Source organism: Trematomus bernacchii, unplaced genomic scaffold, assembly GCF_902827165.1.
Source record: "Trematomus bernacchii unplaced genomic scaffold, fTreBer1.1, whole genome shotgun sequence".
Classification (NCBI taxonomy): Eukaryota; Metazoa; Chordata; class Actinopteri; order Perciformes; family Nototheniidae; genus Trematomus; species Trematomus bernacchii.
In genome coordinates this window covers 618,319-646,186 of record NW_022988050.1, presented here as the reverse complement: position 1 = coordinate 646,186, position 27,868 = coordinate 618,319, and the positions used below count along the sequence as shown (strand labels likewise).

Here is a 27,868-nt window from a genome sequence, read left to right as displayed (position 1 = left end):
GAAGTCAGCATGTCATCTTTCCCTCTGAGAGCCTGGATGCCTTTCGGCCATTTGGAACCCAACGTGGTCCCTAATCATCCTGAGTTTACCAGGCTATGATCCTTATGGTTCTCCAAGGACGGCAGGGGACTAGTAGTGAGGGGGGTTTGGAAACTTGGCACTAAGAAAAGGCTAAAAAGTTATATATTTTACATGAATAGCATCAAAGTTAACTATTCATCAGATTCAGAATACTCCTTTTATCCCGGAGGAAATTGGGATTCATGACAGTCAGTTTCTCCATGAAATAAAAGAACAGATAAATACAAAAATATAATAAAAACATGTTTATTGACAGGAGAAGTTAGAAGTGAGAAGGTGCAATAAAACAAATTAAATACAATAAATGTACATATAAACATGAGAAGGACTAGTCAAATAAAAGTGGAAATAAAATAGAAAATAAAATAAAGATATCTATATAAATATGTAAAGTTATTTTAAAATGTATTATACAGGATAAAATATATATTATTGCTTAATTGCACAAATTCAAAGAGGTTTGGCTAATGACCGGCAGTGGCTCAGTCAGTAGGGGCTTGGACTGGGAGCTGTAGGGTCGCCGGTTCAAGTCCCCGACCAGACCTAAAATATGGAGTGTGGACTGCTACTTGGAGAGGTCCCAGTTCACCTCCTGCCCTGCTGTGGTGCCGTTGAGCAAGGCACCGGACACCCCCCCACTCCCATTGCTCCCCGGGCGCTGTACAGTAGCTGCCCACTGCTCCTAGTACTAGACTCCTGGTACTAGGATGGGTTAAAAGCAGAGGCCAAATGTCACTGTGTGTGCTGTGTGCTCTGCATGTGTGACCATTGAAGAGGGTTTCATCCCTCCCTATTCTATTCTAATGACGGTGAACTCAGTCCTAGAGCCTATTTAACTAACTTCATAATGACAGTTTTATGGACACTTTGCTCTGCTAAGATTCTTCTTTTTGGAATAGCTTCAGTCCTCCAAATGAATCTACAAAGGAGGCGTTCAGGGACAGTGCTGAGCGTAGGTCACCCAGCCCGAAACAGTATAGCTGTAGCTATGTGAGTAAAATATTTTGAGGCGTTAAGCTAACGACAGAAGTGCCAATGATGAAGGACTTTTAAAGCAGTCTGGGAAGTTGTATCACCTCTGATGTAGAAGTTAAACTTCTACATTCAAACAGACCATCTTCAAGTTAGCCAGTGAGATACTTAAAAACTATTTGATGTATTTGGTCTTTACTTAAACAGGGTATATGCAGGAATCCTGAAGTCAAATTTTTAAGACCCTTTCCATACATTTTAAGACCTCACCGCCACTTTGAGTTCTAACCGGTTACATTGGCGACACACTTTACCTCACATTCACTATATACAGTATTGATTGTCCTTCCTCCTTATCTTCCAACCATTTGGACGCAAACTTGCATTTCCGGCGTAAACGGACCATCGCGCGCTATCAAGCAGTGAGCGTGTGATGTCCTGTTCAGATGACGTCAAACCCAACGGGATGCCATAAATAAACTACACAGAATCACACTACACACCTACGCAATGATTACATTCAGGCACACTGTAGAATACAACCTCTTTGGACAATTTATATACTTATTGAAAACAAGCTACCAAATGTAATACCTTGGAAAATGCCGTTTAATACTTTTTAATAGCCTTCATTTGAACTAAATTGATCAACTTTTAATACTTTTTAAGACCCCGCGGACACCCTGTTAAATATCTATATTGCTGTTTTCATTTCAGCAGCTCAATCAATTTATAAGTGGTGTTAATATGTAGAAATGATCTTGCTGAGCGAAGAGGGGAAGAATCATAAACGTGTGTTTGCCAAAGATCTTATTTTCTGCACACTTTAAGATCCAATGCAAAAATCACATTGGCTTTTTGCCGAAAGAGCCCTCGTGATGCCAACTTCCAGGTGGGCTTAAACAATACAACACCACTTCACCACTCGATTCACACGTGTGAAATCCATCCTCATAGTATTACAAACTGCTGTCAGCATCTGATAAGCCCTCAAACTCAAGGAATCCATCGCTCCTGCTGGCCTTCTTGGACCGTATTATCTCATACATAAAACAAAACGCCCCGAACAACTTGACAGAATGAGAGAAAGCAAAAGCATTATCCAGCCTCATCGTTAAAACAATGGGGTTAAAGGCTTAACTATGGCCTCTTATCAAATCCCCAGTGGGCGATAAATGTGTCTTTTGAAACAGAGTAGGACCCTCGCTGATAAAGACAACCGGCGGGAAGAGAGAGAAAGAGTGAGAGACAGAGGGGGAGACTGCAGAGCTGCTTATCTTCGCCTGTAATTATTTTCTTTGTGTACAACTCTACAGCCGATAGCTATGTTGTGAATTCCAATGAATTTCTCCGCTACGTGCACAGGAAGCAGCGTGAAGTGTGTTTTTTTTGTATCTCTGTTCATTTGGCCTTGTTTGTATGTGTGCTCAAGGTATCCTGAATGTTCGATAGAAACCTTGGAGGAGGAAGAGGAGGATAGAAATCTAATTACAGTACTCCATGTACGAGGAGAAGGGGAGGCTGAGAGCGCTGCTGGGATTTCTGATACTCAGGTCTCCAGCTAGGGGAATTCATTCTGCTCTGAACACATTCTGGATGTGCGTAAAACCTGTTCTCTGCAAATCAAACATCCGCCAACGAGAATACAGACTACAACTCGTAACGAACTCCTGGCAGGGTTGTGTTCATGCACCGAAAAATTGGTCTAGATGGGGGAAAACAGAGCGATATTTACTATGATTACGGGTATGACAGTGACGAGAAGACACAAAGGTAGCCATATGCAGAGTAAAGGACTTCCTTCAGGGTGTTTGTGTGATTGTTACCGACAAACTGGGTGTTGTAAACTGACTGAAAAGTATTCTAAATTACGGTGGCTGACAGGTGCCAACGCGTCAGAAACTTCAGAAACAATTCAAATATAAAAACATGCACAGCATTCAGAAAACATTCACCAACTAGACGAACCATGCGGACCCTTTCCTAAAAGCACTGCATAAATGAAAGGCGGCAAATCAAAAAATGACATCGGTTTGCGCCGTGGTAGCCTGTTTGCACCTCTCGGCCACCGTAGTCAGTTTGTTTTGTGTTTACGTGGTTACACAGGATTATTTGAGCGTTTGAATCACGTCCTTTTCTAATCAGGTGCTTGGTTTAAACTCAAAAGATATTAAACACACGGAGGAAATATGTAATATCAACCACATCCCTGTCACATCAGATAGTAATTGCTAGTGCAATTAAAAAAGGGAAAGCACGATACTTTAGTTGCCCGAGAGGGGGTCATCACGGAGACAGCGTGTCATTAACATGAGCTAGAAAGCACTCTGCGTTCCCAGGGTGCAACGGCTCGCTCTGATGAGCCACAGGAAGACTAATTGGTGTCGCACCTTTCTCCTAAGTGCGGCTGTGCAGCTGAGATAACATATTGATACTTACTGTAGAATATATCATCATCATTTATATGCAAAGTGCATACACTCACATAAAAATGGAATAAACACAATTACTCACACATTTCCCCGACAGCTTACGAGAGGAAGAAATATGTAGAGGGATTACATACCTCAGAGAGGGAGAATTTAATAAAATGTACAGTATTTCTGCAGGGGACAATATGCTGTGTTTCCATCATGGTGTGTGTCCCTGGAGGGGGAGGGGGGGGGGGGGGGGGGGGGGCAGCAATAACAACCTAACAAAACTCCCAGCAGCTGTAAGTCAACAGACACCTCAGAAACACCCTTTGGAGTGTACAGAGAACTCATTAAACACAGCAGAGAGTGCTTACAGTACTTGTAAGGATTGGATTGATGCCAGGGACATATTTTTTACACCGATTCAAATCAAGAGAATACACAAAAAATGAGAAAAGCGGTTCAATATGACCTCTCTGTTGTTGCCAGGCGGCGGCTTAAAAGAGAACCAGAAACATATTTGAGGCAGTAGACTAAGAAGAATATCCTTGAAGAGAGTTTTTGAACAACGTCCATGTGTTATTGTTGCACAGAAACCCTGTTAAAGAGCATTCCAGCGCTCCATTAAAGGGATCTTCAAACTGAATTCTTTCTACACTATAAAATCCTTCAACTGTGGATTTAACTGCATTTCTCTTGCGAGGGAAAATGATGAAGGCTGGCAGCACCATCACATAAAGAGACTTATCCTTGTCAGCTGCTTACTTAATGAAAATCTCAAGAGAAAAACGACATACTGGTTCCAGACTTTAATCTCTGTGAGGGGCAAGACCAGAAGTGCGTGTGTGTGTGTGTGTGTAAATGTGTGTGTGAGGTTAATGATGGTGCCCTTTAATGTAATGACAGTAATGATCAGCAGGGCACATGTGCAGGCTTCAGATCACAGCAACATGAGAGGGCGATGATGCGTGAACGGCACGATGCAGAGACCATGACCGGCGCCCATGTATGTCCAGAAGAGACATCAGTTATCTCGGATGAGAGAAAGCCCCTCACTGCTTCAGACAGGAAGACAAACAACACACTTAAAACAATACTCTAGGCAGTAAATAACATTCTTTTTCCCCCTCTTCTTTCCACAGAACAGCTTACATTCAATCCGTTGGGATATTTTTACAAGGTGCCCTGCAGGGGACTCCTTTATGGGACTGTCTACACTTCCTGCAGTAAAAACAAGTGAATCAGTATTTCCTGAGATTTGGTTTTATGTCCAGTTCTGTACACACAAAACCTCAGGTAGTGGTAATAATCTAATTTCTTTTTTGGATTTTATGTGGTTGCAAAAAAGTAATTTTCTTAATGATGTAGCTGATGCTTCATCAGTGTAGACAGTCAGTGTGAGTTTTACTTCATAAACCTTACATTTATAAGCTCATCTCTCACATACTTAAATCACAGATATATAAAACACCAAGAAAATAGTCTGTAGCTATGCTTGGATTAAACGTGGTTATTGGACAAGTTAAGACTTTGGACTGCACAAGAGAAAACACCTGAAACACCTCCATTGGACTCCTGTGTTTACTTCCATAGCATACTGACTTCCCTGTGTAACATTTGCACTTCTATTGGCTAGCGCTCCAACACATTGTATGTGATAGGCTAAGGGGCGGGACATCTCTAAGCGGCTGACCATTCATAACAGAGCTGGCCAGCTAACCAATCAGAGCAGACTGGGCTCTGGTTTCAGACAGAGGGTGAAAAGAGGTGCTGCAGCACAGGCAGTATGAGAAAAATAAAGAGCTTTTTGAACATTAAAGCTTGGAGACATGTCCCAGTAGAGACACTACATACTGATATACACCTGAACATCAGCAGGAGAGGACTCTTTAAAGTAGAGACACTACATACTGATATACATCTGAACATCAGCAGGAGAGGACTCTTTAAAGTAGAGACACTACATACTGATATACACCTGAACATCAGCAGGAGAGGACTCTTTAAAGTAGAGACACTACATACTGATATACACCTGAACATCAGCAGGAGAGGACTCTTTAAAGTAGAGACACTACATACTGATATACACCTGAACATCAGCAGGAGAGGACTCTTTAAAGTAGAGACACTACATACTGATATACACCTGAACATCAGCAGGAGAGGACTCTTTAAAGTAGAGACACTACATACTGATATACACCTGAACATCAGCAGGAGAGGACTCTTTAAAGTAGAGACACTACATACTGATATACACCTGAACATCAGCAGGAGAGGACTCTTTACAGTAGAGACACTACATACTGATATACACCTGAACATCAGCAGGAGAGAACTCTTTAAAGTAGAGACACTACATACTGATATACACCTGAACATCAGCAGGAGAGGACTCTTTAAAGTAGAGACACTACATACTGATATACACCTGAACATCAGCAGGAGAGGACTCTTTAAAGTAGAGACACTACATACTGATATACACCTGAACATCAGCAGGAGAGGACTCTTTAAAGTAGAGACACTACATACTGATATACACCTGAACATCAGCAGGAGAGGACTCTTTAAAGTAGAGACACTACATACTGATATACACCTGAACATCAGCAGGAGAGGACTCTTTAAAGTAGAGACACTACATACTGATATACACCTGGACATCAGCAGGAGAGGACTCTTTAAAGTAGAGACACTACATACTGATATACACCTGAACATCAGCAGGAGAGGACTCTTTAAAGTAGACACACTACATACTGATATACACCTGAACATCAGCAGGAGAGGACTCTTTAAAGTAGAGACACTACATACTGATATACACCTGAACATCAGCAGGAGAGGACTCTTTAAAGTAGAGACACTACATACTGATATACACCTGAACATCAGCAGGAGAGAACTCTTTAAAGTAGAGACACTACATACTGATATACACCTGAACATCAGCAGGAGAGGACTCTTTAAAGTAGAGACACTACATACTGATATACACCTGAACATCAGCAGGAGAGGACTCTTTAAAGTAGAGACACTACATACTGATATACACCTGAACATCAGCAGGAGAGGACTCTTTAAAGTAGAGACACTACATACTGATATACACCTGAACATCAGCAGGAGAGGACTCTTTAAAGTAGAGACACCTGAACATCAGCAGGAGAGGACTCTTTAAAGACACAAATATCAACCATATGGTGGAGCTAGAGTTCGGAGCGAAGTATAAAAACATGTTTATGACCATTATCTGATAGGAATGTACAGTAGCAGCTATATAAACTGACACGTAGTACAGTAATGATGACAGTCTCTTTACAAGCATGCCTCCAGGACATACAGTAGATCCAGAGCACAGACATCAGTAACTAAGACACTCCTAGGAGATAAAGGAGGGAGCAGAGGAAACATAAAAGAGAAACCGGGGGATGAAAGGAGCGCTGAAAGAACTGCGGGACAAAAGGCTGTATAATTCAATAATAACTGGTTTGATTCCTCCTGTCAAGTCATCCAATTCTACTTTAAGATTTAGTACATTAAGCTGACTTATCAAGAGCTGCTAACAATGACAAAGCCGCGCTGTATAATAGCTTATTTTGGAGTTTTCATAAGGAACATTGGATTTCTATAATCACTACTAATGTTTTAAAACACGCCAAAATGGAAGGATAACTCCACAGGAAAGTTGAAGTTCTCCATCCAGAAGAGTAGAAATGTACGGATACATTCAAGAGACAGAGCTTGACATTTGAACCTAAACACAATGTTATGTATAGGACATGACTGGAAGGAAGTGAAATATGATACATATTACAGGCGGCGCCAAATCACTTCCTTTCTCTGGTAGGAATCGGAGGAACCACATAGTGTACATGAGAGGAGGCGTGTTGCGCAGTGGATAGAGCGTTGGTGTTCGGATCAAGGGGTCACAGGTTCAAACCCCACTGCAGTCAGCATGTCGTTGTGTCCCTGAGACACTTCACCCCAAATTGCTCCTGTGGGGATTGTCCACAGTATTGAGTATGTCAGTAAGTCGCTTTGGATAAAAGCGTCTAACAAGTAACATGTAATGTAACATAATGAGAAAGTCATGTTGTGGCAATTTAGCACAACAGGAAATAATGAAACAGAGAGGAATCAATAAAACACAAACACAGATATAATTGATCAATTATTATTTCGTTGTACAACAATCAATAACGAGGAAAACATTACCTCTGCTCTCAAGCAGTCCTACAGCAATGCTCCAACCCAGTAGAACTTTACAGAGACATGTATAGGACTCCTGACATGACGCACACACATTTTCCTTACATTAGCTAACACACAACATGTTCTGCCTCTGAATGCTATACTTGTATGTTCCAGATGTCGACAGTTTACTTATCTCATGACATCCTTTAGGAGTAGTCAACTAACAAAGGTTAACTGTTTTTATAACCTGAGGCCTTCTCTGAACTTCCTCTAACCTCGATGTCAGCTCACTTAAAATGTGACCCAAGTCAGTAACACACATCATATGTGACCTGCTCTATCGAAATCAGTCGCATTGACCCGGAGACACATTTTGAGTTGTATACACTGCTGGAAAGAGGAGATTCATAGCTTTCTAATGATATCACTACAGGATTGTTGTTGTACTCCAAATATTAAGCAAAATATGTCACATTATATAATGACTGTCACCGAGTCATCACTTTGAGAAAAAGGCCTTCAAAGTTTCCTCTTCTCTGGAATCCATCGATCTGATTGATTATTAGCAAATGATCAAAATAGTCCGGAGGGAAAATATTTCCGTTTGGATTACTGGTCTGGGGGAAGCTCGCGAGTGTGTGTGTGTATACGTGTGTGTGTGTGTGTTTGTGTATTTTTGCATTTGTGTATATTGTGTTTGTTTCCCGGGGAAAACACTCACGAGAAACACCGGCTGTTGTTATGCCTGCTGTGACGTTAAATTACTCCGTTCTCCGCTTGTAATTATGCCGTCACAAGCTTCAAAGTTGTATTTATCATCTACATTTGCCGAAACAAGTTTAATATTCTGAAAGCCAAGACTTTGTTTATTTGAAATCAGATGAAAACAAACTGTAACGGACCCTGCCGTGTTATCTAGATTACTATATGCCTTACATTCATAATGTCAGCCGGAGGGAGGGGGGGCGGCGCTGTGGAACAGCAGATTGCGATTGAGAGGTGCCTGTCATCTTCCCTTTACAAGCTTCAAAAATGTATTTATCGTGTGATTTTGGAAATAAAAGTTTCATATTCTGAAAGCCAAGACTTTGTTTATTTAAAATCAAACAAAACACCCGAACCCTGAAAAAATAGTTTTTTACGCAAATCCACGTTTATTTTTAAATGAGCCGTTGCGACTTCCGACTGATTTCGATAGAGCGGGTCACATATAGCTTACCATGTGACCTTAATGAATATGCCAGAAATACGTTGTAATAAAGATTCTGCCATAACAGTCATGTCGTGTATGTGGCTTTACATCGAGCGACAGCATGTAGCGCATCAATTATTAATAAACGTGGACGTATAGAGTTCATATGCTACATGCCCTGGATGTAGTTTGACTTTATAATTGGCAGGACATGTGTGGATAAGAAATGTTCTGCACAGATACATATACCCTCTGTACAAAAAGCCTGCCCTTTAAATCTTTAACCAGGCGTCCCTGAGAGGAGCAATCAATTATGAGGGAGAGGGGTCATCAGACCAAAACGGGCCAACATGGTTAAATACATGCCGGAATAACGTCTGGATAATGAAATTAACACCCTCTCCCGACAGTCACCTTGATGCATGATTGAGAAGCATGACACGTGTCCTCCTGTCAATCACAAGTGTGTGTGAAGTGAACATGAGTGTGTGTTCTTATAGACGTACTGTCCTTGTGAGAGTTTCCCGGAGAGATACCCTTGTATCAGACTCTTATAAGCCGACCACAAAGGACTTTTGATTATGGAATTATTATTCTTATAGGGAGTGAATGCATTAATTAATTCAATTACGCCCGTGTGTGCTCCTGCAGCTCGGGCTAATGGCATATTAATCCTCTGGGCTGGGATCTTAACTCTGCTTCAGAAAGATATGCTCAGGTTTAACGGGAATATGAGCTAAGAGGTTTTAGGACGAGAAGTTTAAGACCACTTCACAGGGGCCTAAACCCATTTATATACAGAAAGGGTTTTGGAAACGGCTTGACTAAAGAATAAAACTCTTTCTTATCTCTTTTGTGACTTCTTGCTTGAAGTTAGACCGTTGTTTGACAAATAAACATCTGGATTGGAAAACCTAGTAGTTCAAAGAGACTATGCATACTGTCTGTTATGTTGAAGTGCTTATGAACAAAATAGTGGAGTAACCTGCTCTGTTACAGTGAGTTTGTTCACATTAAAACAAGGATGCACGATGTATCGTTTCAATAGTGTTCAAAAGTCATCTGAGTCTCAGGGTGTTTCTCAATGTCGAGGAAGGCTCCTCCAGAGCCACTATTTCAAGGATACTACGTCATCGAGTCCCACCGAAGGACTGTTCCAATGTCCAGGATACCTGGAATTCTACCGAGGCCAGCGTACTTCGTAGCGGGAAATTTCTAGGCTGCACATGTGCATCCTCCTCGGTCTTAAAATCCCCACAATGCTTTGCGCACGGACCAATTTCCAAATCTTTGGCGGAAATCGCGCTCCATTTAAGGCGGGGCCTCTCATATGACGCACACCTGCACACCTGTTAGCCTGTTCCACCATTCTTCGTTTTCCGAGGCTAGGAAGGATTCTTGCCTCGCTTCTGAAGGACCTGACTCGGAGGTACATGTGCTACCAAGCAAGCGTCCTCGACATTGAGAAACACCCTCAGTCTGATTTGATTTTAGATACACTTTAGATACCTTTTTTTGGAGTTTGTTCCAGATGAGTGACATGCAAGCTCCACCAATCACCATCATTCTTAATTAATTGATCAAACAACCAAATCGGAGGCCGGTAGTATTTGACGACAACCAAACATTTACGAGGAACATGGGAAAATACCAAAAACAGTATTTGTTTGAATGGAAATATTTGAGCTACTGAAAGATCATGTACTTCCTCATTATTTGGTGAACATTCTTCTATTTTTCAAATTGCAGGAAACTAATTATCGTACTTTTTCAGTACATTTTCATCCAATATTGCGCAGCTTTTAACAGTTACTGGAGGAAAGAGCGCTGCTGTCCTACCTGCCCTCTTGAACCTCTCCAGCAGGCTCTGTCTGACCTCCCTCTTCAGGTTGAAGTAGTCGTCCTCCTCATCGGGGGTCTTCAGGTACAGAGGAATGTGTTGAAACACCAGGACGTGTTTGGGTTTGGGTTCCTAGACAAAGACACATGTGAAAGGATGGGGTTAACACAGGGGTGTCCAAACTCTTTTTCACCGAGGGCCACATACAGAAAACTATACGAAGGGCTGGGCCGCTCACTAGAGGTATATCGCCTCATAAGTTCAGGTATAAGTTAGCAAAATCAATCAACTGTAGGTAAATGATGCGTGTGAGTGTTGGCAGCTCATCCCTTGAAACAGAAACCTCAGATTGATTATAATAAGGAGAAATAGGAAGGGTTTATTTCAAGCTTGTTATGGAAACAAGTCTTTTTTCTTATCAACTAAGATTTGTTAGAAAATGTTTCCAACTTGAATTGACTGAATTTATTTGAAAAGTGGTCGTATTAACACATGAATACTACTGTGTAATATATGTTTACATTCATATTGAAGAAGTACAATATAAGCAATAGGGGTGGGGGAAATAATCGATCGTCGTATATAAAACAGGAAGTTACGTTAAAACATGTATACAATTGCAATGAAAGTAACAAAAACAATGCCATCTCCTTTTCAGGTTCAAAGAACACAAATTGTGTTATCTACATCAACTATTCATATTGCAAACACATTTTTTAACCAGGCAGGGAAGACGGACATAGATATGACGCATGGGATTTGCAATATCGCAATATATCGTATCGCAATACTTAGCATATCGTAGAATCGCAATACTATCGTATCGTGGCTTAAGTATCGCGATAGTATCGTATGGTGGGGAGCCTGGTGATTCCCACCCCTAATAAGCAAGCACAAGTTTCATTTGTGGGCCATATTCCATTATACTTTTTTAATTTGCTGAGGGCCGATTCAAAATGGTCCACGGGCCGCATTTGGTCCCCCGGGCCGCAGTGTGGACACCCCTGGTTTAACATCACACAGAGAGTTAAACCGTTGTGTCAAACTGGCTGCAGACGGCAGCAATTATCCGGGAATAGAGAGCGTTATCCAGCTGAAAGTCCTCATTACGGGACCGCCTTACCGCTGAGGAGGAGGCTCGGCTCAGCTGCTCCTCCAGCCACGTCTCCTGGGCCTCCTTCAGCTGAGGGCAAGCCGAGGCGTCGTGGAACAGCTGGGAGTTCAGAACCAGGCAGAGGACCCCGCCCACCTGAGACAACAAGAGAGAGGGAAGAGACAGAGAGGTTACTTACACATGCTTCAAACTATAAGAGCTTATGTAGTAAGAAGGAGTCATTTCTATTTCTACCATCTATACATTTCCTTTCACTTCAAAGTCAAAGACAACTTCATTGTTAATCTTTCAGTTTATACCAGACTATACCTATATATACACAATCAACAGACACATTTATACATATGCACACATTCAAACGTAAATAAAAGCACAACAATCAATATATACAAAATAACAGTCACTTCTCTACTGCACTAATTCCCAACTTCTGCACAAAACATTGATGAGAAATCCTCTTTAATCATTTAAACAACTTATGGCATTAGAAAATAGAGCCCGTAAGAACGGCCCTGAGGTAGAGGTTGGCATTTGACCTTTAGCATTTGTTCAAGTGGGTAGACATGTAAATGAATGTTTGCCCTCCATCTTTCGGCACACAAAGGAGGGCACACACATGGCAGTAAATTATTCTATCAGACATTCAAAGCTTGATCCAAAATGTAAAAACATTGGGTACAGCCCAGCTTAATGGTATTTATGTATGTAGTTTGTCCATACTGTATGCATAGATACATGCCTTATAAATGGCTCAAATCCAAAAGCAGTTGTTGGACATGAAGAAACAAAAATTATAATAATATTTTAGCTTAGATTTGAGCCTCTGCAGACCATTTACATGCACACAAACAGGAAGGGGAAACCCTAAAAAGCACAATAGCGCCCATTTAAACACACACGCAAACACATTTAATATAACTGGAATATAGTTTGGTGTGTGGGTATTACTTGGCCATGTGTTTGTTTTCATCCCTGTTAGCAGGAAGCAGAAATATGTGCAAGGTAAGCACGTGTAGGTAAATCCCTTAGCGTAAATGTGCTTACGATCATAATAAGCCATCCAAGCCACAGCCACTAGTACTAGATATACTTCTACTACTAATGAAATATTCTCAGGTCTTACCCAGAAGCTGAAATAGTCATTCCCCCAGGCACTGCAGAACTGCTCATGCGTCCGGGGGGTGGGGGTGTTCCCCAGGTCGTGGTTCCCACTGACGAACACCAGTGGGATGGAGGGGTCCGTCCCCTTCAGAGCCTTCTTCAGGTCCCGCTCCTGACCCTCTCTGAACGGGGTGTCTGGGGAGGAAGAGGGGATTCATGTCACAAGATTATAGTTAGAAAAATATCCCTCATCACCGGCTTGAGCTTCAATCTCAGGATCCATGTATGTATGATCCTCTCAAGAATGGAAGTAGTCATCACACGCAGAGCATCAACTAGTTCCTGAACAGTGTCCTTCACATGCTGATATACAAGAGAGGGAGTTACACAGTCACAAGATGGAGGAATACCGGTTCTTCTAAGTAATCATACATCCTGTCATGAACAAAATACTGAGTTTTTTCTCAAAATGTTGGTTTTTGACTATTTCTCAAAATTCTGACTTTTTCTAAACATTTTGACTTTTTTCTCAAAATCTCAAAATTCTGTATTTTTTTCTCAAAATCTCAAAATTCTGTATTTTTTCACAAAATTCTGTCTTTTTTTTCTCAGAAACTCAAAATTCTGACTTTTTCTCAAAATCTCAAAATCCTGTATTTTTTCTAAAAATCTCAACATTCTGTCTTTTTTTCTCAAAATCTCAAAATTCTGACTTTTTACTCAAAATCTCAAAATTCTGACTTTTTTCCCCAAAATCTCAAAAAAGCAGTCATCACATACAGAGCATCAACTAGTTCCTGAACAGTGTCCTTCACATGCTGATATCCAAGAGAGGGAGTTACACAGTCACAAGATGGAGGAATAGAAAGCAGTATTCAATGTTTACTTCAGATTAGCTCCACGTCAGAAATGAGCATGCTTGTCATATGTGTATCTCCATAGAGGCTGAATCATCATGTTAATCACATAGCTATCATATGCCTAAAACAGTCCTGATGCTCTTCTAGGTAATCATACATCCTGTCATGAACACAGCTACAGTTGGGATACCTTTGTTGTCATGTGTACTCTGATATTGGAAGAGGACATTCAGTATTTTCCCAACAGTTATAGACATATTGACGTCCTTGTGACAAATTAGGTGGTGGTTACAGACTCAGAAAAACAAAACAGCATCGACTCGAATCAGGAGAAGTCGATGCTTGATTTATTAATATCGATTAGAACATCTTATCGGGTCAAGATGTAATTAATGAGAGAGGAAATGTACATGAATGTTGATGAACATTTTTCCGATTTGAAGGGTGCTGCAGGTGAGAGTCGCCTGAGGGAAAGGGGATTGTTTGGATGATAACAATGCCAGCTCGGAAAATGATCAATAGTCCGCACAGCTCGACTTTACAGTAGGTCACCATGGTTACTGGCATGATGAGTATTGTTGTCTGCGAAGACTCACTGGTCTAAGGATCTTTATAATGTGTTGCAATAAGGAGTACTAAGGAAGAATTGTATTAAACATGATTTAGTCCCAGTATGGGTTAAGGACAGTCTATATATATAATCTATATCAAACAAACCGTATTCATTCCTCTCCTTCGTCTTCTCTGTTATTTCTTTTCCCTTTCTACTCATCTGAGTAATTATTTTACTGGCCTACTTTCGGAGCAAACGCTTCCTTGGATGTTTGGATAGGACTCATTACATAAGAGCCTTTTTTCCGACAGAACATCTTGTGCATGACAGAGCGAGACAATGAAGGGTTTAAACTGCATCCCAAATAAAAATGTAAAACGCCGTTTCCACCTGTCTCTCGTCTATAATTAAGTCGTCCTGTCAGACTTCAGATTGTCACACAAACAGGGACTGAAATATAAAAGGAAACATGACAGCCTTCTTTGCTATGTAAAGCAGACTCAGTGTGACACTGCATTTATATTCAGGTTGTAGAGTGACTGTGGTATCTTATACACTATATTTATTTCCTCATGTATAACAGGTAGTATATCAAGAAGATTAGGGCTATAAAGTGTTCATAGGTCATCAGTAGCAGTAAGCAAGGTTGTAAACATGGCACCTGATTGGCTGGAATAACACGGGCTGATGACACCTGGGTGTAAATCTTGTTAATGAGTGAAGCTGCCAGTCCAGCTCTGGTTAGTCTTTTGAGCAAGATATACAGCTATAAGGGAATGAAATATGAAAGCGAGGATTCATGACATGATGCCATAAAAAAGATATCCTGGGAACCTGGAGTGCATTAATACTCTCATGCAAGGGCTGCCTAGTATTTAGCGCAATGAAAAAAGCACAAAATACATTTTTGTAACAGGAAGGGTCATGAAAGTGCATTTTGAACATGCTGGTTGAGTAGCAGTAATTTTATTTAAAGGGGACCTATCATGCAAAATGCACTTTTGTACGTCTTTTATACATGAATATGTGTCCCCGGTGTTCCAGGGAACTCACCAAGTGTCAGAAAACACAACCCTCTCTATTTTCCTCCATACCCAAATCTCTAAAAAAGGGGCTGCAACGGATCTGATAAAAACTGATCCAGATTTGAACACTGTCCTGACGTCAGGACAGTGGCGCTACGGCTATTGGGCCAACTCCACCAATCAGGAGGAGACAGCCACGGCCATTGCCGTTCGAAAGCGCTGGAGACGCTGTAGTACATATGCCAGGCCTGTAGATGGTGCTGTTGCTCACAGAATCAGCCCTTGCTAAAACAGAGCTAGAAATTGTCAAATTGAGCGAAATGAGGCATGACTAAAATGCATGATCTGTTTGGTATTTTGAAAAAAAAAAAGTATAAATATGCCTTATATAGGTATGGTCCTACACTATATTATTCAAATATAGCATGATAGGTCCACTTTAAATAATTGTATTGATTAGGGTTACACAATTTTGGTAATATTCAAGCTGTGTGAATTAAAAGGAATTTATTTGCATTAATGGGAATAAAATTGACAATTGAGAAGTTATCTGCTTAGGTCAATTGTCTAACAGTTGGATACATGTGTCTGCATCTTCCAGTTTAAAAGCAACATTTTATTCACCCCTTTAAATTACATTAAATAGCACCAGCCATGTCATAAGCAGACATCAGTCACTTATTTGCCAAATAACTCACAATATTACATTCTGAAATCCATACAGTGTATAACCCTAACCCTAATATGCCATGCAGTAAGTTGGCTACATAGTAAGTTAACTAATGGGTAAAGGTTGTTTGACATTTTCAGCTGACAAAGTAGGATAATGATAATAAAGAATACATGTAAACAAATTAAAACTCCTCGATTAGCATTCTCAATCAGCCTTCAAACCATCAGCGCTGGTAGCCACAGAGAGAGTCTTGCTGCCTGCCCTGAACTACGTCCTTTATCACCGCAATATCCATGAATCATCCTTCAGCTCTGCACGGCGTAAAGCAATCCTCAACCACACAGCAGCCCATCAATCTGCATTTAAGGCGCCTTGCTTTAGATTAATGGGGAGCGGCTATAGGCAAGACAACATGTCAGGTTAACATTTGTAGGTTGTTTAGATACGCATGTCCGGCTGCCATTGGAAATCCGAGATAGCTTATTCTCTAGAAGACTGGCTTTATATACTTCTCTGTCAAATCCTTATTTACGTCCACTTAACAGCCGGTAATAGTGCCAAACAACAACTTGGTAAAAGGCTGAGGATTTGTGATAAAAACCCATTTTAAAGTATGCCAAAACAGGGGGGGGGGGGGGAACTACATAAAGAGTAATAAAAAAGCTGCAGGTAAGTTCAGTTCATAAATAAGATTCCTTGTGCAGTGGAAATAATGAGGGCTCATGAAACATTTTTATGAAAAAATAATTTTCATGCATATATTTTCTTGCCTGCTTTCCTTTTTATGTAATAAGGAAATATATGCACAGAGCAGGGAGTACGGAAATAAAAACACAATGCTGCTGCTGCTGCTGCTGCTGCTCTCAGGGCTCTGACTGAAAGGCCTTGTTGGTTTAATGAGATTGCAATGCTGTGATTCTCAAACCCTGACAGCAGACTCCGGCAGGTTCTCGTTGAGCCTGTCCAACACTGTAAGCTCTTCTCTCATTCCACAGAGGAGACTGTGGGGTCCTGCAGTGCTGTCACATATATTTTTCAGCTGGATTTTTAAAACATGTGGAGGACCACTATGTCTGAGACTTACTCGAGCGTGCACTGGCACTGAGAGGCTGTTCTGATGGCCGCCTGCAGTCTATGACAAGGTGGTAGTGTGGAGGAAGTTGTATTGGAAGTACCCTACAACCTTTCCCACATGAATGTATGCTGTATAAATCCTGCATGTACTGGGAAGTGTCTAAGAAATATCGCTATAAATCTAGAGTTTTGTCCAGAGCTGATGGGTACCTGAGCATATTTTATCTACATTTTAAATTCCCTTTCTTTACTGTTCTATATTTTGTTTGGATATATCAACCTGCTAGTTTGGCAGTGCTGCTTCAAGACAGCCTGACTCTACAGTGCAGCGATTCACTGCCAGTACAAACTAAAATGTGAATGTATTTGAATAATTTCGAACCAGGACCTTCAGTATTTTTATCAAGTGGCTCATAAATAAAGTGCCACATTTACTGGATGTGTCTGACGGATATTTATTCTACATTTAGACACATATAAGTATCAAATCAGACTCTGGATTGACAGATACGTAATCTAAAAGGACTTGGATGACAACAGAAGTTAAAAACCCTTTATGTCACTCCAGCTCTCTCAGAAATATCCATTTTATTCAAGGCTAAATAGACGGATTAGAAAAAAGATTGGCACACCTGTTCCTAACATTTTATTGAGTTATTGTTTGCTAGCCCTTAGCAACAGATATTTTTATGTGATAGATTAAAGCCTTTTGAATATTGAATCTTAAATCTTATTTAAAAAAGAAGTTAGTTCATGCAATGTTTATATCTTATAGTGAAAAGAAGATGTCAGCTGTTTTCAGCAACAAATAAATAAAGGTTTAATATCATCAACTGATTCTTCAAAACGAGCATAGGAGATGATTTCAATACAATTGTGTTATGGTTCCTTTGTTGTTATATCAGTGGAAAATGTCTGCAGCTTCAAACCCCTCAGATGTCCATGGAGAGAGATAAGAAGTGGTTCTTCCCAGTCTGATCGTCCTGAGCACTGCAGAAACACTCCGCAGTAATGCAGGTGTAGCTGGACTGCAGAGGTGAAGACTGAGGATTTACAAGTTGAGCTGTATTTAACCTCCCTATGGTCAAGAGCTTAGGCTTATAATAACTGAGAAAATGAAATCCTGCATACAAGCGGCCCATCGGAGCGGGGTCTTTAAGACTGAAAGTAGTCCATTCTGGTGTTTTTAACCTTTGATAAGAGTCAGGTTTTCACCCTCTGTCTGAAACCAGAGCCCAGTCTGCTCTGTTTGGTTAGCTCACCGGCTCTGTCGTGATTGGTCAACAGCTCAGAGATGTCCCGCCCCTTAGCCTATCACGTACAATTTGTTGGAGCGCTAGCCAATACAAATGTCACATTAGGCACTTCCACACCGGAGTACTTTTCCCAGGAATAGTTCCGATAGTTTCTGGGATTTTGCGTTCACACCAAAAAGATCTGGAACTAGAACTTTTTTTTACGAACCTTTTCACCCCTTTTTAGTCCCTGCTAGAGAGCAGGGACTAAAAAGGGGTGAAAAGGTTCCAATTTCTGATTGGCTGGGCGAATTGCAAACCACGCCCAGTGAAACTCTGAAAACCTTTTGTGAAGCCGCCATTTAATTTGCTCGCATTAGCATTATTAGCATTAGCCCAGCGCACCAACCGAGAGAGACTAACTTATGGCAACACAAAAGAAAACATGGGAGCGGTGGAGTGATGAGGAGGTGTCTGCGTTCTGGTGATTTACTCGGAAGGCTTCAGTAGAAGCTGCTGGGAGTCCCAGCAGCTTCTACTGAAGCCAGTCCCCAACTCCGGGGACTTCCGGCCGGGGACTTCGGGTGGCAGTATACGCCGTGAAGTCGTTTGCGGCCTGCCAGTAAACCAAAAGCAGAAGAAGAAGAAGAAGTGACGTCAGCGGCTCCCTCAGGGACTTATTCCGGTGTGAACGCGATTTAATAGATAGTTCCAGGAAATAAAAGTTCTGGGAACTATTCCTGAGGAAAGTATTTGGTGTGAAAGCGCCTAATGTGCCTGAAGTAAACAAAGGAGTCCAATGGAGGCGTTTCAGGCCGGGTGGGGAATGTTGGAGAGAAACTCCCTCTGGGATTTTACCCTTTTCAGACCATTTACATGCACACAAACCTATACAACACACAACAGGAAAAGCATGATAGGGCCTTTTTAAGGGAGAAGTTAACCTTGCAGATTGCTGCAAAAAGTAAAAAGTCAGTGTTGGACGTGCTAAAATTCCACATATTTTCACACTAACTTTGTTTTACTCTGTTTGAAATTATAAAGTATACGTACTGAGAGGCATTTCAAAACTTCCACACCCCTTGGTAGTCCCAGATCCCCCTATCAAAACTATAAATGCACAAACCACTTGAGGATACCATTAGGAAAACCCACACAAAGCCTCCCTGCACATCCCCTCCCAAAAAAGTCCAAAATGCTTCCACATATCCCAAAAACAAACTGTCCCTCGGCAGTCTCCATACTCTCCTCTTCCTCTGCTTCAGAATCCCACGAAGAATCCCAAATTATCCGCCTTCAACAGCAATTAAAACGGTTTCTGAGCCACAGAGAAGGGACAGGAAAGTCCCAAGGTAACCTCTACTTCACCTTTATGAGTTTCACACACAAGCAGAAGCTCATCCCATACTCAAACATTTCCCTCCACTGTATCATGCGTAACATCCCTCACGAACCCCCAGAGACGGAGCTTGGATCCTTTGTAGTGCTCATTAGGAGAGTGTTAAGTCCAGCATGTTCTTCTAATCTAATCAGCTCTCTATCTCGCACCCCCCTCCCCTCCCTCTGCCGCCGTCTCCCCCGCCCCCCAATCCCTGCTCTTTATCCTTTTCATTTGTCAGCTTTGAAAATAAGTGAGAGAAAAACACTGGAGACGGAAAGTGAGTGAGCGAGAGGCGAAATTGAAGGAAGTCCTTGAGATGAGAAGGTGTCTCTTGGGGGTTGGCCTGGATTGGAGAGGAGAGGGAATCAAGGAACTTTCTATCAGTAAAGGTCTTAATCACCATTTTTTTCAGGGGCAAACTCTGGCCAGTATATCTATAGCAGGCATGACCTCAGACTGTTTAGTTTTGGACATTGAGATTGTACATTAAGAACCACTGCGATAGCATCCAAATGAAAGCCTTCGAGATCCTATCAATCAAAAATCTTCTCCGTCAAATAACAACTTCCCTTATAAGTCTTCAGTGCTACATCTCAAACCAAATACTGGTGGACATGACCCTGAATTACAGGATCTTAACATTACATTACATATTATTTTATTACACTTTTAATAAGGTAGGGCAGTCGTCTTTCAATCGGGAGGTTGTGGGTTCTATCCCAGTGCCTTCAGTCAACATGTCGATGTATCCTTGGGCAAGATACTTAATCCCTAGTTCCTCCCGATGGCCAACGGTGTGTGAATGTGAGTGAACGAGGTAAACCACTTATCACAGTGGTTCTTGAGGTACAATCTAAATGTGTAAAACTGATCAATCTTAGGTCATGCCTTCTATAGATATAATGGCCAGCATTTGCCCGTAACTAGAGAAACAAGTGACACATTGCTCTCTATAAATGATGTTTTGTAGTATGTAAAGCGCTTGGAGGAGTCGTAAAGACTGGATAAAGCTCGATTTAAATAGTCAATTTATAATTTACCTTAAAGTCAATAGCCTAGACATTCCCACCGTAGCAATTAAGGTTGAGTGTCTTGCCCAAAGATACTCCGACATGTTGTCAGTATGTGGGATCATATTTCGGACCAGGATTTGCATATCAGCTGCAACCCCCTGAGTTACTGCCTCCCTTTACCCACTCCTAGTCTTTGTAGCAGTGGGCAGCTGCTAGACCACATTAAATACTTGCTCTGTTCAGGGACTTGATCCGGCGACACTCAAGTGTCTAAGGTCTCAGCGACTGCCGCCCAGAACACTTACCAGAAACAACACATGTTTTGATTCCTCAGCACTAGATGTATTGGATTCTCCAAGTAGATTCATCAGCGGCAAGGATACATGTGTTTGTGTATGGTGTCAGACTTGCAAATGAAGGCTGTCAAAATAAGGTATGAGGCACCAAACTGCAGCTGTTTGCTAAAGAGAGCAGACTGATGAGAGCGAGAAAAATGGAGAGTAGAAAAAAGGGACAGACAGAAGGGACAGTGTGAGAGCAAAGGAGAGGAGAGACGGATAGTGAAATCAGTGGGAACAGAAATACAGTTGCCAATTTCCTGTCACCAACAGCCAGCGTTGTTGACAATGCCGGTTGACGGCCAGCTTCCCCTGGCCAGCCACCCATTCATTCTGCATTGTAAATAAACAGTTTAAGGGGGAAATGTCAACCGGGAGACGGAAGTAGCAGCTCCGGCTATAATATCTCTTCCCTCCTCCAGTTGCCAGGCAAGTGACGGACACGGCGGGTAATGAGGATGGCACACACAACCTGCTCTGTTGAGGCTGACAGTAACGAGGGCTGACGTCGCACCGTTTAAAGGTCCCCAAGGCCTGGCGATTTAAACCTCATGCTTACACTATCTACTGTCCCGCCGTGATTCTGAAATCGATCCCTCCACGACCTCTGAATCAGAGTGACGGGGCGGCCATGTTTTGGAGTAAATGGTGCAGTCGTGGGGATTGTGGCGGCTCAATTTCCCGTTCAGTTTGAGTCGCCGAGAGGCTAAGCTTGGCTATAAACTGCGACGCGTTTTCAATGAGGAAGTCCATACTGAAGTAAGATAGTCTGACGATATTTAATAAACCAAATCAAAACACAGTAACTATAGGGACAACACGGTCAACAGAAAAAATGACAGCACAAGCTCACCTTCTGTCATCCGCACTCGACATGAAACAGGTGAGCTAAATACACAAACCACACCCACGTGACAATTAACGGAAGTGCTCAACAAATACAAATAAAAGTGACGTAAAGAAATAATAATAATAATACAAATAATAAACTCAGGCTAGGTAGCATTCTGGCTCCTAAAGGGATGATAAGGATGCTTGGACGCCTACAGGTTGACTTCCAGGAGACAGATCCAGGAGTTTTCTTAACTGCAGCTAAAATTGGCGGTCGTTATGCCAAAAAAAGAAAAGAAATGGAAGAGTTGCTCTGTGACTAAGCCAAGCCAAATGTGTTCTGCATGAGAATAGACTGCCTTGAGTCACATTTTTGAAATAGGAGGCCAAGGACATTTGACAGACTAATCTTTTTTCATTGGTCACGCTTTTTTATTCATGTGCTTGAGGTGTAAATTTGTCATTTAAATATTTAAACAATAAGAGAAAACATGGTGGCTTTGTAACAATAAAAGAAGATGCTGAAACCAACATTTTTAAGAGGACATATTTTCAAAGATGATGTCCTAAAGGAAGTTGTGGTTATTCCGAAGGTTATTATTTTGGCATAGAGTGGATTAAAACGTTATGCCGAAGAGTAACCTGTAGCATGATCAATTTCTCAAATATAACAGACTCAATTTCATGACAATCGGTTGAGATTATACAAGTTAGAGTTGGGTTAGAATTGAAGTCTTTCCTAACCCTCTTTTTGCTTGTGTGTATGATCTTGACGTGTCTAATATGGCCGATGCTTAGACCCGCACCAATACGTAATGCTGTATCGACATTTTTTTTATATATATATGGGTGTATAAGGCACCATGGCACTTTTCTAGAAGAACAATCAAAAATGATCTTTGTTTGGAAGTACTGGTATCTTTTCAATATTATGAGTACGCTTGAGGAGGATACAAACCCATGCTTTATTTTTTTCCCCCAGGCTCATTCATCTCAAAAGATTATCTCCGCAGAAAGGAGATGGGGAACAAACAGGCACACAACACTGTGGATCGCTGAATTCTGCACCACATATTAAATGTCAACTATTATGCAAAATCCACTTTCTCATGTCTCTTCTACATCAACATGTGTCCCCTCTTCTTCATGTCTCTTCTACATCAGCATGTGTCCCCTCTTCTTCATGTCTCTTCTACATCAGCATGTGTCCCCTCTTCTTCATGTCTCTTCTACATCAACATGTGTCCCCTCTTCTTCATGTCTCTTCTACATCAGCATGTGTCCCCTCTTCTTCATGTCTCTTCTACATCAACATGTGTCCCCTCTTCTTCATGTCTCTTCTTCATCAACATGTGTCCCCTCTTCTTCATGTCTCTTCTACATCAACATGTGTCCCCTCTGTGTAAAGAGATTCTGAAAGTTTCAGGAACAAAGATTCTCTCTCTTTTTGTCCTGATCGATTTATATAAAAACCTGTCTGAAAATGAGCTGATCAGATTTTGGCCACTTTTTGATGTCATAACGATGTTCTGGCTTGTGTAACCATTAGCCAATCAGCAACCAAACGGAGTACGCCGGGCTCGGTAGATTTCCAAGTATGCTGGAGATTGGAACAGTACTTCGGCGGCACTCGATGACGTAGTATGCTTGAAATAGTGGCTCTGAAGCAGCTTTACTCGTGATTGAGAAACACCCACAGAATCAGCACTTTGGAAACAGGGCTGAAACAGAGGGGATTATGGGATGCTGCAATGATCTGTTTGGTGTTTCAGCCAATCAGAGACAGGCTCTATATATATCTGAGACCTATAATATATATTGATGAAAAACAGTATAATAGGGGACCTTTAAAATACTCTGCTAAATAACATCAAATGAGGATCGAGGCCAGATTATTTCATCACGATCCAATGAAATGTTTAAGCAGACACAGCGAGAGCCCCTGACATGCAGAGATGCAGATCTGTAGAGAGTTTGTTCCCCCGCTGACTTCTCCTCTCTCTCTCACATGTCCACGCCAGGCAGCACCTCATGCTTCTCCCTAATTGTCATGCAAAGGTAGTCTGCGTGGCTCGATGGCTCGTGGCTCTTTTCGCCGAACATTCACTCTGCAGTGGGTCGTGCCAGCCGCTCCCTTCACCCTGTTATCAAATCAGGCAGCTGGACGTTGAGAGGCGCGCTGCAGTCACTCATTTCATTAAAAGCGCCGTCAATGAAAGCATCCGCCTGCCACAGATGCCCTCGAGGTCTCGTACACGAATATTGTCTACAGTTTAAAAGGGTACATTCAGAATCAGAATCCCTTTATTAGTCGCACAGCGGGGAAATTGACGGCGTTACAGAAAAAGTGACAATGCCTGGACTTAAACTCACACTGTACATTTTACACTTATATTCAATTCAATATTCCATTCCTTACACACTTAATGTATATATAATATCCTGTTTTATATTTTTCTTATTGTAAATTTGTATTCTTTAATTCTATTAACATTCTACTTTTTGTAATGCTATTTTATTTCTATTTGAGATGTTTACATTTTAAATTGTGTATTTTCTAATCTTTTAATTTCTCTAATGTACAAAGCCTTGTCTTTTTATGCTGCTGCGACGCAAACAAAATCAATAACTATATATTATACTATATTATAACTGGACATCAAATACACATTGTTTTCACACACACACACACACACACACACACACACACACACACACACACACACACACACACACACACACACACACACACACACACACACACACACACACACACACACACACACACACACACACACACACACACACACACACACACACACACACACACACACACACACACACACACACACACACACACACACACACACACACACACACACACACACACACACACACACACACACACACACACACACACACACACACACACACCCAAATATGTATATATGTTCAATTTCATTCACTTCTTATTTTATAGTTATTTACCATTTTAAATGTTTATTTATTAATTAATTTGATCCTTAATTGTATTAATCTGTGTGAATCTGTGCTGTCCTGTTTTTCAAATCTTACCCTGTTGCTGTTAAACTACTGAATTTCCCCACGGGGATTAATAAAGTTCCATCTTATCTGATATCTCCGACACACACTGAAAACAGCATGAGTCAAACTCAGCGTGTCAGTTCCAAACAAGGTGGGAAATTAGCGGTAAAATTATTGTTTGGTTTGCTCCACCAGCCGTTCCTGGAGGTAACAAACAATTATCAAAACCCCGGTTCCATTCTGGAAATGTGTTTGTCTGGCTGCACGGTGAAAGCATCTGGTGAATTGGGGAAAGCAGCTGCCACTGTGGCGGAAAGACGTCGCCTCGCTGTCCCGCTTCCAAGACATCTAACACGACTAACTCCCAGCAGAAGATCGATGGAGGGAAACCGAGGCTCACTGTTGTTGGGAATTATTCACAAATTATTGAATTAAAAAAAACTCCATTTGCAAGAATTTCATAAAGTGAAAACATGCCCCAACAACCAGGTGCACATTTTAGATTGCCTTTTGCCTGTGTACTTAACAAAACAACTTTTTACCTCCCAGCTGCTTCAACACACCGCCGCTATCTCGTATGGATTTTTTTTCAGAATCGGACAGGAATTTTAAGTTCTGGTCAAAATCCACCGCCGAAATTGCCTGAGAATATCCAGAAGGCCTGTGTGTTCTCGTAGATAAATATCAGCTCTTCTCACAGGGGATCACAGTGTTTACAGATTCTGTCTGGGAAACCGAGACGGCTAATAATCAAACCCACCTCAGTGAGAAATATTCTGCAGCTGAACCCTCCCAAAGCCCATGTTCTTCACAGAGAGCATTAATTAGATTAGGCTCTGAAGGCTGCTGAGAATACATTAATCAATTGAATATATATGTGACATATTCCATTCTCTTTAAAGGCTGATGAATGATGGAGGGCTCGCTCGGCTTCTGCTAACAACATATCTGAATGGACGCAGTATGGGAAAGACTGGAGAAGAATTGCTTTATTCCAGATCTTCTTGCTAAGTATTTCAGTAAAACACAAATCCTTTATGTCACATTTTGGTCAAATGCCACGCACTTCTTCCAGATGTGCTCACATGCATTGATTCTGCAGGTCATCACAAACACTCTCATAACAACTGCACCGGGGTCCCAAAAATCTGCCCGAGGCTGGGAAACTGACAGCTGCATCCGCACACTGTGATTACACTGCATGGCTGTTTGGAAGCGTATATGACAGTGAACAATAAGCATGACATTTTAATGGTTTCAGTCGGAAACATTCTGGTCACATTCTGCGGTTGTGACAAATATATGTGACATTGGCATAATGGCTCCCTTCAGAGCAGCCGTCCCGATTCATCTGAAGTCATGTCATGCTGGGCAGGTGAGAAACTGGTTGAAAAAGAGCGAGCAGAGGTTTAACCCCGCTGATCAGCTTGACTTCTACGCTATCAGGAAATAATACACGGTTTAAATACCAGTACAAATGTCTGATGCATCACAGATATGTCAACAGTTCATGTTATAATCTATAAATCAGCTTAAACTGAATAAGGGTTTAGCTTGTAAAGGTCACTAGCGAATGACAAGCACTCAGCAGTGATTTAGTTTACAAAGTGGGTCGGTGGTGCATTTGGGCTGGAGTGAGCACCTGTTCTGATGCATTTATAGATCTGTTGCTGCGTTGTAAGTGAGTTGACATACATAGCTGAAAAATGTTACAACAGGTCAGAACCACAGATGCTACAGAGACACCAAACAGAGAGTGTCATTATAGATAGTGGAACAAGATATTTCTGGTAAATGGGAGGCTTTCACTTTCCAAATGTGTTCAGTAGGGACACTCAAATAGATTTTTGCCAGTATCATCAAAGAAAACAATTCTTTTGAACACGTCCTTCAGCAAATTCATTGATTTAAATTGTGTAAAACTAAAAAATATGAACCAAAAGTGTCAAATTCACTTTGAAATGGACTAGCCAACGAGATAATGGCGCCCTAAAACACCAAATTCGCTCAATAACACCATCAAAATAACCGATCAAGGTAGCAGTAACAAGAAGGTTCTGTGAGGAAAATTAAAATGTTTGTCGATGGCGTCTGGTGGTTTTGAAGAGAGCAGAGATAACGGCAAAACAAATATTCAAAATATAGCTTGAACTGATATTGATTTTTTTAAGGTGTGCCTTTCTCTCAGATGGCTAAAATGTATTTTGCTTCCATCTTAGTACTCCGGTCTGTTAGTTCAAAAAAATGTGGCGTCATCTACATCAGTTAAAACACAGACTGTGGACCCCACACAAGCCCACTTCAAAACAATCGAAATCCCTTAAAGGGGACCTATCATGCAAAATGCACTTTTGTACGTCTTTTATACATGAATATGTGTCCCCGGTGTTCCAGGGAACTCACCAAGTGTCAGAAAACACAACCCTCTCTATTTTCCTCCATACCCAAATCTCTAAAAAAGGGGCTGCAACGGATCTGATAAAAATGTATCCAGATTTGAACACTGTCCTGACGTCAGGACGGTGGCGCTACGGCTATTGGGCCAACTCCACCAATCAGGAGGAGACAGCCACGGCCATTGCCGTTCGAAAGCGCTGGAGACGCTGTAGTACATATGCCAGGCCAGTAGATGGTGCTGTTCTCACTGAATCTGCCCTTACAAACACAGAGCTAGAAAATGTCAAATTGAGCAAAATGAGGCATGGCTAAAATGCATGATCTGTTTGGTATTTTAAAAAAAAAAAAAGTATAAATATGCCTTATATAGGTATGGTCCTACACTATATTATTTAAATATAGCATGATAGGTCCACTTTAAAGCAAGTTTAAGTGTCGCTTTTAAGGAACACACGTATACAGTAGCAGATGTATAGCTCGAGGTAGCATTGATGATTGTATGTTCTTGCCTGGATCCACACTACAA

At 41.4% G+C, this 27,868-nt stretch overlaps 1 protein-coding gene across 1 annotated transcript in view; it reads right to left on the bottom strand.

Annotated features, from left to right (window-relative positions):
• Nucleotides 1-27,868, bottom strand: part of cpped1 (calcineurin-like phosphoesterase domain containing 1) — a 48,878-nt gene that overhangs the window by 13,817 nt on the left and 7,193 nt on the right. Inside the window, exons 3-5 of the mRNA XM_034118867.1 lie at nucleotides 12,940-13,112; nucleotides 11,826-11,951; nucleotides 10,702-10,834 (exon numbers count right to left, since the gene is read on the bottom strand). Of these exons, the coding sequence (XP_033974758.1) occupies nucleotides 10,702-10,834; nucleotides 11,826-11,951; nucleotides 12,940-13,112 (432 nt within the window). The remainder of the gene's footprint in view (nucleotides 1-10,701; nucleotides 10,835-11,825; nucleotides 11,952-12,939; nucleotides 13,113-27,868) is intronic.